The sequence below is a fragment of the Engystomops pustulosus genome, chromosome 5, assembly GCF_040894005.1.
Source record: "Engystomops pustulosus chromosome 5, aEngPut4.maternal, whole genome shotgun sequence".
NCBI classification, from domain to species: domain Eukaryota; kingdom Metazoa; phylum Chordata; class Amphibia; order Anura; family Leptodactylidae; genus Engystomops; species Engystomops pustulosus.
In genome coordinates, this window is record NC_092415.1 from 205,241,699 (window position 1) to 205,258,351 (window position 16,653).

General features: G+C 45.6%; 1 protein-coding gene across 3 annotated transcripts in view; it reads right to left on the minus strand.

The window, feature by feature from the left end:
* CRHR2 (corticotropin releasing hormone receptor 2) overlaps positions 1 to 16,653 on the minus strand; it is a 239,146-nt gene that overhangs the window by 40,063 nt on the left and 182,430 nt on the right. For all 3 annotated transcript variants that reach the window (XR_011855948.1, XM_072154412.1, XM_072154413.1), the window contains 2 exons: positions 11,546 to 11,663; positions 2,893 to 3,046 (listed from right to left, as the gene is read on the minus strand). Coding sequence is in view for 2 of the 3 variants with exons in the window: in XM_072154412.1 (XP_072010513.1) it covers positions 2,893 to 3,046; positions 11,546 to 11,663 (272 nt within the window). In the remaining variant the exon portion in view is untranslated. The remainder of the gene's footprint in view (positions 1 to 2,892; positions 3,047 to 11,545; positions 11,664 to 16,653) is intronic.

Consider the following 16,653-nt stretch of genomic DNA (forward strand, 5'->3'; position numbering starts at 1 on the left):
GATTTTGTCAGAGACAGTGCTGTTCTTGTGCAGATGCAGCAGAGCTGAGCTGGCTCCCAGGAGAGTCATCCAGCCTTGCAGACCACTGGTCCAGCAATTTTACCTGTGCAAGCAAGGGATTTATCGTCTCCAGTGAGAGTCCGTGGCTAAGCTGCTGCTATCATGGGCTCTCTCCGTAACCACCAACCTGTCGTCTACAATGGAGCTGCCACAAGGGGGATCCTTAGTGTTACGTGGCCTCCCTCTCTTCACCCTGTTGACCTTGATCGGTGTGGGTGAGGCCACGGCTAGACCAACCCAAACCGGCCACTCGTCTCCCGGTTCCATCTGCCCCTGTATACTGTCAGCTCCCGGGGGCACATGTAAGATTAGTTGCTTTATATAGTGGACCCCCACAGATCCTGTGGATAGCGGTAACTTGTTGTGACTGGACATCCCCTTTAATGTACGCCTACGTGTGTTTTACGTGATTGCTACATTGTATTTGTCTATAACGTTGTATCATTGATCGATACAGAAATCCATGAAATTCCAAAGGGTTCACTTACTTTTTCCTGCATCTGTATCCAATCTACCAATCCAAACGATGTGGGGGCTGGGATGGACCTGTGCAGCCCCTGGTGTCGGTATCTACACTACACTGCCTGCCCCTGCTATCTTGCATGGGAAGCCCCGTTAATGCTCCGCCTGTAGTACATAAAGCTAAGTGATTCCTACATTTCCTGAGGCTGTGATTGCAGTCTCCGGATTTTTACTGCGTACGATAAAACGGTTCCATAATCTGCCGCGTTCTGACAGAATAATGTGTCTTAAAGACGCCAACGGAGCTCAATTATAGAGAAATGATTCTGGATCGGCTCCATCTCGGGAAGTGGATGTAATGAGCCTGGGAGAGATGTCATGTACCTGCTGTAAGGGCAGAGACAGAGGCGGCATGTGTCCTGCAGGTCGGAGAATGACAGATGGGCGGGGCTATGCAAATATATTCATATTCCTACAAAATTGTGGTCATCCTCCAAAATAAGATCCCTTGAATCTCCATGACCATATCAATCATGGGAATGCATGACCCATGACCTATTAGTTGTGGGGATGGGACCCCATCTGTTGGACCCCAACACTTAGTATTTGGTTAGGGGGTAACATTCAATTTTGGGACATCACTCAGACCTAAGAGATTTGCACCATCCATAGGAATAGACTTCAGACTTAGGGAAGAACCTCGGCAGGAGAAGGACATGATTCTTCTAAGGGATTTATGACATTTTGATACGAGATATATTAACGATGGATTTATATTCCAGGATTGTAGCCTCCTCAAGTGCACTAGGGGTGTGTCCTCACACTGCTGTGCTCTCTGCTCTCTGCAGCCAGTGTTATGTATTGTCCCTGGAGAGATGTGCAATCAGACCTCACACTGCTGTGCTCTGTGCTCTCTGCAGCCAGTGTTATGTATTGTCCCTGGAGAGATGTGTAATCAGACCTCACACTGCTGTGCTCTCTGCTCTCTGCAGCCAGTGTTATGTATTGTCCTGGATAGATGTGTAATCAGACCTCACACTGCTGTGCTCTGTGCTCTCTGCAGCCAGTGTTATGTATTGTCCTGGAGAGATGTGTAATCAGACCTCACACTGCTGTGCTCTGTGCTCTCTGCAGCCAGTGTTATGTATTGTCCCTGGAGAGATGTGTAATCAGACCTCACACTGCTGTGCTCTGTGCTCTCAGCAGCCAGTGTTATGTATTGTCCCTGGAGAGATGTGTAATCAGACCTCACACTGCTGTGCTCTCTTCGGCCAGTGTTATGTATTGTCCCTGGAGAGATGTGTAATCAGACCTCACACTGCTGTGCCCTGTGCTCTCTGCAGCCAGTGTTATGTATTGTCCCTGGAGAGATGTGTAATCAGACCTCACACTGCTGTGCTCTGTGCTCTCTGCAGCCAGTGTTTTGTATTGTCCCTGGAGAGATATGTAATCAGACCTCACACTGCTGTGCTCTGTGCTCTCTGCAGCCAGTGTTATGTATTGTCCCTGGAGAGATATGTAATCAGACCTCACACTGCTGTGCTCTGTGCTCTCTGCCAGTGTTCGGTGAAGAGACGTGTAATCCGACTTTTGTGTATGTTGTAAGTAGCAGCAAGACTGATATATACATATGTATATATATTCCAGGATTGTAGCTGCTCCATGTGCACAGGGGAGCATGCCCTCACACTGCTGTATGTTGTTAGTAGCAGCAGGACTGTGAAATGTGGATTTATAATTCAGGACTGTAGGTTCCACAAGTGCACTGGGAGCTGCAGAGAGCACAGAACACAGCAGTGTGAGGACATACCCCAGTGCACTTGGAGAAGCTACAAGTCTGTATTTTGGGATCTACATAGCAGGAGGGGAACCTCAGGGATCATTGCCATCATATATATATATTCCAGGATTGTAGCTGCTCCAAGTGCACAGGGCAGCAGGCCCTCACACTGCTGTGCTCTGTGCTAATGTTGGGTATTGACCCTGTAGAGATGTGTAATAATACATTGGTGTATGTTGTTAGTAGCTGCAGGACTGTGAAATGTGGATTTATATTTCAGGACTGTAGTTTCTCCAAGTGCACTGGGAGCTGCAGAGAGAACAGAGCACAGCAGTGTGAGGACATACCCCAGTGCACTTTGAGAAGCTACAAGTCTGTATTTTTGGGATCTACATAGCAGGAGGGGAACCTCAGGGATCATTGCCATTATAGGGTGTAACATGGAACCTCCAACACAGGAAAATGTCTCATTTTTGGAGTTCAGGACATGTAACTACATGGATATGTGACCTGTTTGGAGGGAGGCTTTGACCTCGATAGAGTAACGCCAGCAGCCACCAGCGCATAGAGGACATAAAGCGGCTACTTACACCATCCTATGAACAGGAAGACCCATTTGCGCAGCTTGTCGGTGGAGTAGGTCATGACGATGGCCGTGTGCAGGTAGCAGCCTTCCACAAACATCCAGAAAAAGTTGGTCACCACAAAATAATTGTAGATGGTTGTGATGCAGCGACACCAAATCTGAAAAATAGAAAATAAAAAAAATCATAGAGGGCGGGGGGTGGGGAGGGGGTCTGTGGTCGGTCAATAGGGTGGATCCTGTCTGTGGTCTGTGCTGGGGTCTATAAATAGGGAGGGTCCGGTTGGACGGTCATGTCATGTGTCTGTGTTACTGGGGGCTGCTGTGGGGGGTCTAAAACTTTATTTATGGGGGTCTGATGTATATATATATATATCCACGTCTGGGGTAGGGAGTAGGATGATGCTGGGCTCCTCGCTTTGTGCTCCCCTCATTGATGTCACTTTGTAGAGGAGGTTGGGGGGTCCTTGGGAGTGGGGGGCTGGGGGGTATACATGGCTAGTGTAGGGAGTAGGATGATGCTGTGCTCCTCGCTTTGTGCTCCCCTCATTGATGTCACTTTGTAGAGGGGGGTGGGGGCTCTTGGGAGTGGGGGGCTGGGGGGTATCCATGGCTAGTGTAGGGAGTAGGATGATGCTGTGCTCCTCGCTTTGTGTCCCCCTCATTGATGTCACTTTTTAGAGGGGTGGGGGTGGGGGGTCCTTGGGAGTGGGGGGCTGGGGGGTATACATGGCTAGTGTAGGGAGTAGGATGATGCTGTGCTCCTCGCTTTGTGCTCCCCTCATTGATGTCACTTTGTAGAGGGGGTTGGGCGGTCCTTGGGAGTGGGGGGCTGGGGGGTATCCATGGCTAGTGTAGGGAGTAGGATGATGCTGTGCTCCTCGCTTTGTGCTCCCCTCATTGATGTCACTTTGTAGAGGGGGTGGGGGGTCCTTGGGAGTGGGGGGCTGGGGGGTATCCATGGCTAGTGTAGGGAGTAGGATGATGCTGTGCTCCTCGCTTTGTGCTCCCCTCATTGATGTCACTTTGTAGAGGGGGTTGGGGGGTCCTTGGGAGTGGGGGGCTGGGCTGTATGAGTGAATGAGGGGTTAATAGCTCCCTTCATGCACAGCAGGGATGGAAGATTCGCTCTCCAGAAGAAGTGAATGTGCGGAGGGTGATGATAATTATACATTCAGTGTAAATGAGAAGATCCAGATGCAGAAAATATCCAGTGATTGATGTGAAATGTGATAATTTGTGGAGTAAAATCTGCGGGAGCTGCCAAGTCCCTACACACGATCCCCATCCAATACAATCTCCATCACTTCCATCACACAAGCACAAGACAGAATGCGGCTCATTTATCTAATCCTCACCTGTTACATTGTAACTTATACTCCAGTCACATCCAGAGCTGCATCACAATCTAGGCGGGCAGACACATACCGATATACCCTATGGGGGTACCTTTGTTATCTACCATTCAGGTCCTGGGGCGGACACTGGGGTGGGATCCCCATCATCCACAGCTTTGATGTCTTTGCTGGGGATCCAAGGAGACGTTACTTTTTGTCACATTGTATTTTTTCCAATTAAAAATGTACATTGTGCTATGAAGTGTATAATGATATCAGCAGATCCCACAATACAGGGGGCAAGAAACAATGAGAGGCCTGGTTTGGGATCGGTAAGCAAGGAGAGGTCATGTCAATGGTTGGTAAAATAGGAGAGGTCAGGTTGAGGGTCGGTAAACATGAAGAGTTCAGGTCTAGGAACGGTAAACAAGGAGAAGTCAGGTTTAGGGTCAGTAAACAAGGAGAGGTCAGGTCGAGGGTCGGTAAACAAGGAGAGGTCAGGTCTAGAGTCAGTGAACAAGGAGAGGTCAGGTCTAGAGTCAGTGAACAAGGAGAGGTCAGGTCTAGAGTCAGTGAACAAGGAGAGGTTAGGTCGAGGGTTGGTAAACAAGGAGAGATCAAGTCAATGGTTGGTAAACAAGGAGAGGTCAGGTTGAGGGTCGGTAAACAAGGAGAGGTCAGGTCTAGAGTCAGTAAACAAGGAGAGGTCAGGTCGAGGGTCGGTAAGCAAGGAGAGATCAGGTCGAGGGTCGGTAAACAAGGAGAGGTCAGGTCGAGGGTTGGTAAACAAGGAGAGATCAGGTCGAGGGTCGTTAAACAAGGAGAGGTCAGGTCAATGGTTGGTAAACAAGGAGAGGTCAGGTTGAGGATCGGTAAACATGAAGAGTTCAGGTCTAGGAACGGTAAACAAGGAGAAGTCAGGTTTAGGGTCAGTAAACAAGGAGAGGTCAGGTCAAGGGTTGGTAAACAAGGAGAGGTCAGGTCAAGGATTGGTAAACAAGGAGAGGTCAGGTCGAGGGTCGGTAAACAAGGAGAGGTCAGGTCTAGAGTCAGTGAACAAGGAGAGGTCAGGTCTAGAGTCAGTGAACAAATAGAGGTCAGGTCTAGAGTCAGTGAACAAGGAGAGGTCAGGTCGAGGGTTGGTAAACAAGGAGAGATCAAGTCAATGGTTGGTAAACAAGGAGAGGTCAGGTTGAGGGTCGGTAAACAAGGAGAGGTCAGGTCTAGAGTCAGTGAACAAGGAGAGGTCAGGTCGAGGGTCGGTAAGCAAGGAGAGATCAGGTCGAGGGTCGGTAAACAAGGAGAGGTCAGGTCGAGGGTTGGTAAACAAGGAGAGATCAGGTCGAGGGTCGGTAAACAAGGAGAGGTCAGGTCAATGGTTGGTAAACAAGGAGAGATCAGATTGAGGGTTGGTAAACATGAAGAGGTCAGGTCAATGGTTGGTAAACAAGGAGAGGTCAGGTCGAGGGTCGGTAAACAAGGAGAGGTCAGGTCGAGGGTCGGTAAACAAGGAGAGGCCAGGTTGAGGGTCGGTAAACAAGGAGAGATCATGTCGAGGGTCAGTAAGCAAGGAGAGATCAGGTCAAGAGTCGGTAAACAAGGAGAGGTCAGGTCGAAGGCAGTAAACAAGGAGAGGTAAGGTCGAGGGTCGGTAAACAAGGAGAGGTCAGGTCAATGGTTGGTAAAATAAGAGAGGTCAGGTTGAGGGTCGGTAAACATGAAGAGTTCAGGTCTAGGAACGGTAAACAAGGAGAAGTCAGGTTTAGGGTCAGTAAACAAGGAGAGGTCAGGTCAAGGGTTGGTAAACAAGGAGAGGTCAGGTCAAGGGTTGGTAAACAAGGAGAGGTCAGGTCGAGGGTCGGTAAACAAGGAGAGGTCAGGTCTAGAGTCAGTGAACAAGGAGAGGTCAGGTCTAGAGTCAGTGAACAAATAGAGGTCAGGTCTAGAGTCAGTGAACAAGGAGAGGTCAGGTCTAGAGTCAGTGAACAAATAGAGGTCAGGTCTAGAGTCAGTGAACAAGGAGAGGTCAGGTCGAGGGTTGGTAAACAAGGAGAGATCAAGTCAATGGTTGGTAAACAAGGAGAGGTCAGGTTGAGGGTCGGTAAACAAGGAGAGATCAGGTCAAGAGTCGGTAAACAAGGAGAGGTCAGGTCGAAGGCAGTAAACAAGGAGAGGTAAGGTCGAGGGTCGGTAAACAAGGAGAGGTCAGGTCAATGGTTGGTAAAATAAGAGAGGTCAGGTTGAGGGTCGGTAAACATGAAGAGTTCAGGTCTAGGAACGGTAAACAAGGAGAAGTCAGGTTTAGGGTCAGTAAACAAGGAGAGGTCAGGTCAAGGGTTGGTAAACAAGGAGAGGTCAGGTCAAGGGTTGGTAAACAAGGAGAGGTCAGGTCGAGGGTCGGTAAACAAGGAGAGGTCAGGTCTAGAGTCAGTGAACAAGGAGAGGTCAGGTCTAGAGTCAGTGAACAAATAGAGGTCAGGTCTAGAGTCAGTGAACAAGGAGAGGTCAGGTCTAGAGTCAGTGAACAAATAGAGGTCAGGTCTAGAGTCAGTGAACAAGGAGAGGTCAGGTCGAGGGTTGGTAAACAAGGAGAGATCAAGTCAATGGTTGGTAAACAAGGAGAGGTCAGGTTGAGGGTCGGTAAACAAGGAGAGGTCAGGTCTAGAGTCAGTGAACAAGGAGAGGTCAGGTCGAGGGTCGGTAAGCAAGGAGAGATCAGGTCGAGGGTCGGTAAACAAGGAGAGGTCAGGTCGAGGGTTGGTAAACAAGGAGAGATCAGGTCGAGGGTCGGTAAACAAGGAGAGGTCAGGTCAATGGTTGGTAAACAAGGAGAGGTCAGGTTGAGGATCGGTAAACATGAAGAGGTCAGGTCAATGGTTGGTAAACAAGGAGAGATCAGGTCGAGGGTCGGTAAACAAGGAGAGGTCAGGTCAATGGTTGGTAAACAAGGAGAGGTCAGGTTGAGGGTTGGTAAACATGAAGAGGTTAGGTCAATGGTTGGTAAACAAGGAGAGGTCAGGTCGAGGGTCGGTAAACAAGGAGAGGTCAGGTCGAGGGTCGGTAAACAAGGAGAGATCATGTCGAGGGTCAGTAAGCAAGGAGAGATCAGGTCAAGAGTCGGTAAACAAGGAGAGGTCAGGTCGAAGGCAGTAAACAAGGAGAGGTCAGGTCGAGGGTTGGTAAACAAGGAGAGGTCAGGTCAATGGTTGGTAAAATAAGAGAGGTCAGGTTGAGGGTCGGTAAACATGAAGAGTTCAGGTCTAGGAACGGTAAACAAGGAGAAGTCAGGTTTAGGGTCAGTAAACAAGGAGAGGTCAGGTCAAGGGTTGGTAAACAAAGAGAGGTCAGGTCAAGGGTTGGTAAACAAGGAGAGGTCAGGTCGAGGGTCGGTAAACAAGGAGAGGTCAGGTCTAGAGTCAGTGAACAAGGAGAGGTCAGGTCTAGAGTCAGTGAACAAATAGAGGTCAGGTCTAGAGTCAGTGAACAAGGAGAGGTCAGGTCTAGAGTCAGTGAACAAATAGAGGTCAGGTCTAGAGTCAGTGAACAAGGAGAGGTCAGGTCGAGGGTTGGTAAACAAGGAGAGATCAAGTCAATGGTTGGTAAACAAGGAGAGGTCAGGTTGAGGGTCGGTAAACAAGGAGAGGTCAGGTCTAGAGTCAGTGAACAAGGAGAGGTCAGGTCGAGGGTCGGTAAACAAGGAGAGGCCAGGTCGAGGGTCGGTAAACAAGGAGAGATCAGGTCGAGGGTCAGTAAGCAAGGAGAGATCAGGTCAAGAGTCGGTAAACAAGGAGAGGTCAGGTCGAAGGCAGTAAACAAGGAGAGGTAAGGTCGAGGGTCGGTAAACAAGGAGAGGTCAGGTCGAGGGTCGGTAAACTAGGAGAGATCAGGTCGAGGGTCGGTAAACAAGGAGAGGTCAGGTAAAGGGTCGGTAAACAAGGAGAGGTAAGGTCGAGGGTCGGTAAACAAGGAGAGGTCAGGTAAAGGGTCGGTAAACAAGGAGAGATCAGGTCGAGGGTCGGTAAACAAGGAGAGGTAAGGTCGAGGGTCGGTAAACAAGGAGAGATCAGGTCGAGGGTCGGTAAACAAGGAGAGGTAAGGTCGAGGGTCGGTAAACAAGGAGAGGTCAGGTCGAGGGTCGGTAAACAAGGAGAGATCAGGTCGAGGGTCGGTAAACAAGGAGAGGTCAGGTAAAGGGTCGGTAAACAAGGAGAGGTAAGGTCGGGGTTCAGTAAACAAGGAGAGATCAGGTCGAGGGTCGGTAAACAAGGAGAGGTCAGGTAAAGGGTCGGTAAACAAGGAGAGGTAAGGTCGATGGTCGGTAAACAAGGAGAGGTCAGGTAAAGGGTCGGTAAACAAGGAGAGGTAAGGTCGAGGGCTGGTAAGCAAGGAGAGGTCAGGTAAAGGGTCGGTAAACAAGGAGAGATCAGGTCGAGGGTCGGTAAACAAGGAGAGGTCAGGTAAAGGGTCGGTAAACAAGGAGAGGTAAGGTCGGGGTTCAGTAAACAAGGAGAGATCAGGTCGAGGGTCGGTAAACAAGGAGAGGTCAGGTAAAGGGTCGGTAAACAAGGAGAGGTAAGGTCGATGGTCGGTAAACAAGGAGAGGTCAGGTAAAGGGTCGGTAAACAAGGAGAGGTAAGGTCGAGGGCTGGTAAGCAAGGAGAGGTCAGGTAAAGGGTCGGTAAACAAGGAGAGATCAGGTTGAGGGTCGGTAAACAAGGAGAGGTCAGGTAAAGGGTCGGTAAACAAGGAGAGGTAAGGTCGAGGGTCGGTAAACAAGGAGAGGTCAGGTAAAGGGTCGGTAAACAAGGAGAGGTAAGGTCGGGGGTCAGTAAACAAGGAGAGATCAGGTCGAGGGTCGGTAAACAAGGAGAGGTCAGGTAAAGGGTCGGTAAACAAGGAGAGGTAAGGTCGAGGGTCGGTAAACAAGGAGAGGTCAGGTAAAGGGTCGGTAAACAAGGAGAGGTAAGGTCGAGGGTCGGTAAACAAGGATAGTTTGGTCTGGGGTCTGTAAAAAGAGGAATTAGGTCTGGAGTCAGTAAATAAAGGGGGCCAGGACCAGATATCTCAATAAACAGGGTCTTGGGTCGACAAAAAGGCAGGGCCAGGTCTGTAAACTTGAATGTTCTGGTCTGGATTCTGTAAACATAAATGAAAGGGTATTTTGTATCTTTTGGGCATTTTTCCATCTAAAACTCAAACCTTCCGTTTTACCTTTGTGTTTTCTCTCCCCGGGAATGTTCTGTTCTGTTATCACATTGTCCTTCTGGCTCTTGTGGGTGACACTTTCCTTCTCCTATTATCCAGTTTATCTATTATCTACCACTAACGTTTCTGTAATGGAAGTCACCGGCACCGTGCAGCGAGATGCGATAGAGGTGACTAAGACCAGGACTGAATGGAGGTGACTCAGGGACAGACAAAGACTGAAAGAAGGAACAATTCTAAGAAATAGATGTCCCCGGGCCCAGGAGGACACGATGGAGGTCACCGGAGGTCTCACAGGAGCCAGAGAACATCTCACCACAAAATACAAATCAATAATTCACAGAACATTATAACTACAAAGCTAGAAACATTGTTACTTCACTAAAAATGGGTGACTGTAGATTCTTCTCATATCCTGAATCTCTATAGTGAGTGCAGCTCTGGAGTATAATACAGGATGTAACTCAGGATCAGTACAGGATAAGTAATGTCATGTATGTACACAGTGACTGCACCAGCAGCAGAATAGTGAGTGCAGCTCTGGGGTATAATACAGGATGTAACTCAGGATCAGTACAGGATAAGTAATGTCATGTATGTACACAGTGCCTGCACCAGCAGCAGAATAGTGAGTGCAGCTCTGGAGTATAATACAGGATGTAACTCAGGATCAGTACAGGATAAGTAATGTTATGTATGTACACAGTGACTGCACCAGCAGCAGAATAGTGAGTGCAGCTCTGGGGTATAATACAGGATGTAACTCAGGATCAGTACAGGATAAGTAATGTCATGTATGTACACAGTGACTGCACCAGCAGCAGAATAGTGAGTGCAGCTCTGGGGTATAATACAGGATGTAACTCAGGATCAGTACAGGATAAGTAATGTCATGTATGTACACAGTGACTGCACCAGCAGCAGAATAGTGAGTGCAGCTCTGGGGTATAATACAGGATGTAACTCAGGATCAGTACAGGATAAGTAATGTCATGTATGTACACAGTGACTGCACCAGCAGCAGAATAATGAGTGCAGCTCTGGTGTATAATACAGGATGTAACTCAGGATCAGTACAGGATAAGTAATGTCATGTATGTACACAGTGACTGCACCAGCAGCAGAATAGTGAGTGCAGCTCTGGGGTATAATACAGGATGTAACTCAGGATCAGTACAGGATAAGTAATGTCATGTATGTACACAGTGCCTGCACCAGCAGCAGAATAGTGAGTGCAGCTCTGGAGTATAATACAGGATGTAACTCAGGATCAGTACAGGATAAGTAATGTCATGTATGTACACAGTGACTGCACCAGCAGCAGAATAGTGAGTGCAGCTCTGGAGTATAATACTGGATGTAACTCAGGATCAGTACAGGATAAGTAATGTCATGTATGTACACAGTGACTGCACCAGCAGCAGAATAGTGAGTGCAGCTCTGGGGTATAATACAGGATGTAACTCAGGATCAGTACAGGATAAGTAATGTCATGTATGTACACAGTGACTGCACCAGCAGCAGAATAGTGAGTGCAGCTCTGGGGTATAATACAGGATGTAACTCAGGATCAGTACAGGATAAGTAATGTCATGTATGTACACAGTGACTGCACCAGCAGCAGAATAGTGAGTGCAGCTCTGGGGTATAATACAGGATGTAACTCAGGATCAGTACAGGATAAGTAATGTCATGTATGTACACAGTGACTGCACCAGCAGCAGAATAGTGAGTGCAGCTCTGGGGTATAATACAGGATGTAACTCAGGATCAGTACAGGATAAGTAATGTCATGTATGTACACAGTGACTGCACCAGCAGCAGAATAGTGAGTGCAGCTCTGGGGTATAATACAGGATGTAACTCAAGATCAGTACAGGATAAGTAATGTTATGTATATATTTCAGTTACACCCACATCCAGTTTGTGATAGAACAGTCAGAAATCTGAGCAGCGTCACCCCTCCTTATGGACATCTGCAGCTCCAATGACAACGAGCACAATCAATAAGCAAGAAAACAGAATTTTAGAAGGAAAATAACACAAAACTAAAAATGAGAAATGCAAAAAGAAGCAACAAAACACAGTATGAAATCAGGGTAAGCTCTAATACCGCACCTCATTCTGCTCATGGATGTTGTGATCAATCATTTGTAGCAGAAACCACATGATGTTTCTTAAGATGAAGGTTGTAATTAAATTCCAATGAATGATATTTCGAAGGCATCGAATACTCCTAGAGAGAAGAAGAAAAGAGTCACATACAGCATAGGGTGCAGTATTATAGTAGTTATATTCTTGTACATAGGGGGCAGTATTATAGTAGTTATATTCTTGTACATAGGGGGCAGTATTATAGTAGTTATATTCTTGTACATAGGGTGCAGTATTATAGTAGTTATATTCCTGTACATAGGGGGCAGTATTATAGTAGTTATATTCTTGTACATAGGGAGCAGTATTATAGTAGTTATATTCTTGTACATAGGGGGCAGTATTATAGTAGTTATATTCCTGTACATAGGGGGCAGTATTATAGTAGTTATATCCCTGTACATAGGGGGCAGTATTATAGTAGTTATATTCTTGTACATAGGGGGCAGTATTATAGTAGTTATATTCTTGTACATAGGAGGCAGTATTATAGTAGTTATATCCCTGTACATAGGGGGCAGTATTATAGTAGTTATATTCCTGTACATAGGGTGCAGTATTATAGTAGTTATATTCCTGTACATAGGGGGCAGTATTATAGTAGTTATATACTTGTACATAGGGGGCAGTATTATAGTAGTTATATTCTTGTACATAGGGGCAGTATTATAGTAGTTATATTCCTGTACATAGGGGGCAGTATTATAGTAGTTATATTCCTGTACATAGGGGGCAGTATTACAGTAGTTATATTCCTGTACATAGGGGGCAGTACTATAGTAGTTATATTCTTGTACATAGGGGGCAGTATTATAGTAGTTATATTCCTGTACATAGGGGGCAGTATTATAGTAGTTATATTCCTGTACATAGGGGGCAGTATTATAGTAGTTATATTCTTGTACATAGGGGGCAGTATTATAGTAGTTATATTCTTGTACATAGAGGGGAGTATTATAGTAGTTATATTCCTGTATATAGGGGGCAGTATTATAGTAGTTATATTCTTGTACATAGGGGGCAGTATTATAGTAGTTATATTCCTGTACATAGGGGGCAGTATTATAGTAGTTATATTCTTGTACATAGGGGGCAGTATTATAGTAGTTATATTCTTGTACATAGGGACAGTATTATAGTAGTTATATTCTTGTTCATAGGGGGCAGTATTATAGTAGTTATATTCCTGTACATAGGGGGCAGTATTATAGTAGTTATATTCCTGTACATAGGGGGCTGTATTACAGTAGTTATATTCCTGTACATAGGGGGCAGTACTATAGTAGTTATATTCTTGTACATAGGGGGCAGTATTATAGTAGTTATATTCCTGTACATAGGGGCAGTATTATAGTAGTTATATTCCTGTACATAGGGGGTAGTATTATAGTAGTTATATTCCTGTACATAGGGAGCAGTATTATAGTAGTTATATTCTTGTACATAGGGGGCAGTATTATAGTAGTTATATTCCTGTACATAGGGGGCAGTATTATAGTAGTTATATTCTTGTACATAGGGGGCAGTATTATAGTAGTTATATTCTTGTACATAGGGGACAGTATTATAGTAGTTATATTCTTGTACATAGGGACAGTATTATAGTAGTTATATTCTTGTACATAGGGGACAGTATTATAGTAGTTATATTCTTGTACATAGGGGACAGTATTATAGTAGTTATATTCTTGTACATAGGGGGCAGTATTATAGTAGTTATATTCCTGTACATAGGGGGCAGTATTATAGTAGTTATATTCTTGTACATAGGGGGCAGTATTATAGTAGTTATATTCTTGTACATAGGGGGCAGTATTATAGTAGTTATATTCTTGTACATAGGAGGCAGTATTATAGTAGTTATATTCTTGTACATAGGAGGCAGTATTATAGTAGTTATATTCTTGTACATAGGGGACAGTATTATAGTAGTTATATTCTTGTACATAGGGACAGTATTATAGTAGTTATATTCTTGTACATAGGGGACAGTATTATAGTAGTTATATTCTTGTACATAGGGGGCAGTATTATAGTAGTTATATTCTTGTACATAGGGGGCAGTATTATAGTAGTTATATTCTTGTACATAGGGGGCAGTATTATAGTAGTTATATTCCTGTACATAGACTGGCAGTATTATAGTAGTTATAGTCTTGTACATAGGGGGCAGTATTATATTAGGTCTATCCACCAGGAGACCTGTGCAGGTGGTTCAGACATTTATTTGCTGATTCCCCATTCAGAATAGTTTACATAGAAGTTTAATGAAATATTATTCTCCTATATGTTATCATTTTCCTGAAGTTTGTTCTGCTCAGATTTGACAATTTTTCTCTCTGTTTTTTTTTGCTCTTCTACATTTTCCTGACATCCTCTCTCCTTTGATGCTCGCCGTCGGTTGTTCTGTAATCTTGCACAGCTGAGGATGTGTTACACTGTTTTGCTTCTTGTCTGTGAAGTTTCTGAGTTCCCTTTGAGGTGATGAGGACTGAATTCTGCATTTGATCTTTGCTCATGAGTTGTGATGTTTTCCTTCATGTCTTTTTTAGTAAACATTTTTAAAGGGATATGTGTCGTCTTAAAGGGATCATTCAATTTACGTATTTTTTTTGCTATTCACTAATGAACTTTACATTGCAGATCTTCACCATTTCTTGGGTCTCTGCTGCAGCATCACTGAGAGACTGATACATCTCACAGCTGAAGCTTTGCTCATTTGTACACAGTTCCTCTTGATACAATATTCACAGTCTGGACATTATTCTGATACTTTTTCTTGCTATAATAGATTGTTACAAACTACATGGAAATATTAGACCACGCCCCTTTCTTGTAAATTTTGTTTCTGTTACTGTTTGTTTTAATTCTAGATTTTTGGGATTTTGAAGGGTATAATCATTTTGTGAGCCCAAGCTTGTATCTCTTATTATAGGGATGGTGAATTAGAAGTTGTCATTTTCCAAGTGCACTGGAAAATGTCCTCACACTGCTGTGCTCTCTGCAGCCAGTGTTATGTATTACCCCTTGGGAGACGTGTAATCAGACCTCACACTGCTGTGCTCTGTGCTCTCTGCAGCGAGTGTTATGTATTGTCCCTGGAGGGATGTGTAATCAGGCCTCACACTGCTGTGCTCTGTGCTCTCTGCAGCCAGTGTTATGTATTGTCCCTGGAGAGATGTGTAATCAGACCTCACACTGCTGTGCTCTGTGCTCTCTGCAGCCAGTGTTATGTATTGTCCCTGGAGAGATGTGTAATCAGACCTCACACTGCTGTGCTCTGTGCTCTCTGCAGCCACTGTTATGTATTGTCCCTGGAGAGATCTGTAATCAGACCTCACACTGCTGTGCTCTGTGCTCTCTGCAGCCAGTGTTATGTGTTGTCCCTGGAGAGATGTGTAATCAGTCCTCACACTGCTGTGCTCTGTGCTCTCTGCAGCCAGTGTTATGTATTGTCCCTGGAGAGATGTGTAATCAGACCTCACACTGCTGTGCTCTGTGCTCTCTGCAGCCAGTGTTATGTATTGTCCCTGGAGAGATGTGTAATCAGACCTCACACTGCTGTGCTCTGTGCTCCCTGCAGCCAGTGTTATGTATTGTCCCTGAAGAGATGTGTAATCAGACCTCACACTGCTGTGCTCTGTGCTCTCTGCAGCCAGTGTTATGTATTGTCCCTGGAGAGATGTGTAATCAGACCTCACACTGCTGCACTCTGTGCTCTCTGCAGCCAGTGTTATGTATTGTCCCTGGAGAGATGTGTAATCAGACCTCACACTGCTGTGCTCTGTGCTCTCTGCAGCCAGTGTTATGTATTGTCCCTGTAGAGATGTGTAATCAGGCCTCACACTGCTGTGCTCTGTACTATCTGCAGCCAGTGTAATGTATTGCCCCTGCAGAGATGTGTAATCAGACCTTACACTGCTGTGCTCTGCACTCTCTGCAGCCAGTATTATGCATTTCCCCTTAAGATTTGTGTAATCATACTTTTTGTATGTTGTTAGTAGCAGCAGAACTGTGAAATATGGTTTTATATTCCAGGATTACTGCTTATCCAAGTATGTTGCATATGTGTCCACACGCTGCTGTGTTCTGTGCAGTCAATATTAGGCTTTGTTCCTGAAGAGATGTGTAATCAGACAGTTGTGTTTGTTGTTAGTAGCAGCAGGACTGTGAAATTTGGATTTATATTTCAGGATTGTAGCTTATCCAAGTGCACTGGGGGTATATCCTCACACTGCTGTTCTCTGTGCAGCCAGTATTAGGTCTTGTCCATGGAGAGATGTGTAATCAGACTGTGTTTATGTTGCTAGTAGTAACAGAACTGTGAAATATGGATCTCACAACTCTTTCATAGATTGGAAAGTGAGTCTGTGGTGTATCTTAGTGCAGAGAGCAGAGTGCACAGCAGTGTGAAGATATATTCTCAATACCAAGCAGCTTGGCATCATCACGCTGAGGGCAGCATGACATCATCACGATGGGAGCAGGATGACATCATCACGATGGGAGCAGCATGACATCATCACGATGGGAGCAGCATGACATCATCACGCTGGGGGCAGCCTGACATCATCACACTGGGGGCAGCATGACATCATCACGATGGGAGCAGCATGACATCATCATGCTGGGGGCAACATGACATCATCACACTGGGGGCAGCATGACATCATCACGCTGGGGGCAGCATGACATCATCACGGTGGGGGCAGCATGACATCATCACACTTGGGGCAGCATGACATCATCACGGTGGGGGCAGCATGACATCATCACGGTGGGGGCAGCATGACATAATCACACTGGGGGCAGCATGACATCATCACACTGGGGGCAGCATGACATCATCACGCTGGGGGCAGCACTGGAATGAAGAATATGCAGACAGGGGCCGACAGAAGTTAGTGGTTTTATTACTATATTTAGGGACCCCATATATATTATAGGTTCACCAGATTACCCCTCCATACCTACCCTACTGAAATAAAAAGCACAAATAAACTGCACTGTATATATATATTATAATTTAAGTGACTGTCATATTTTTAGCTGCGCAGTGTGGAAGATGTTCT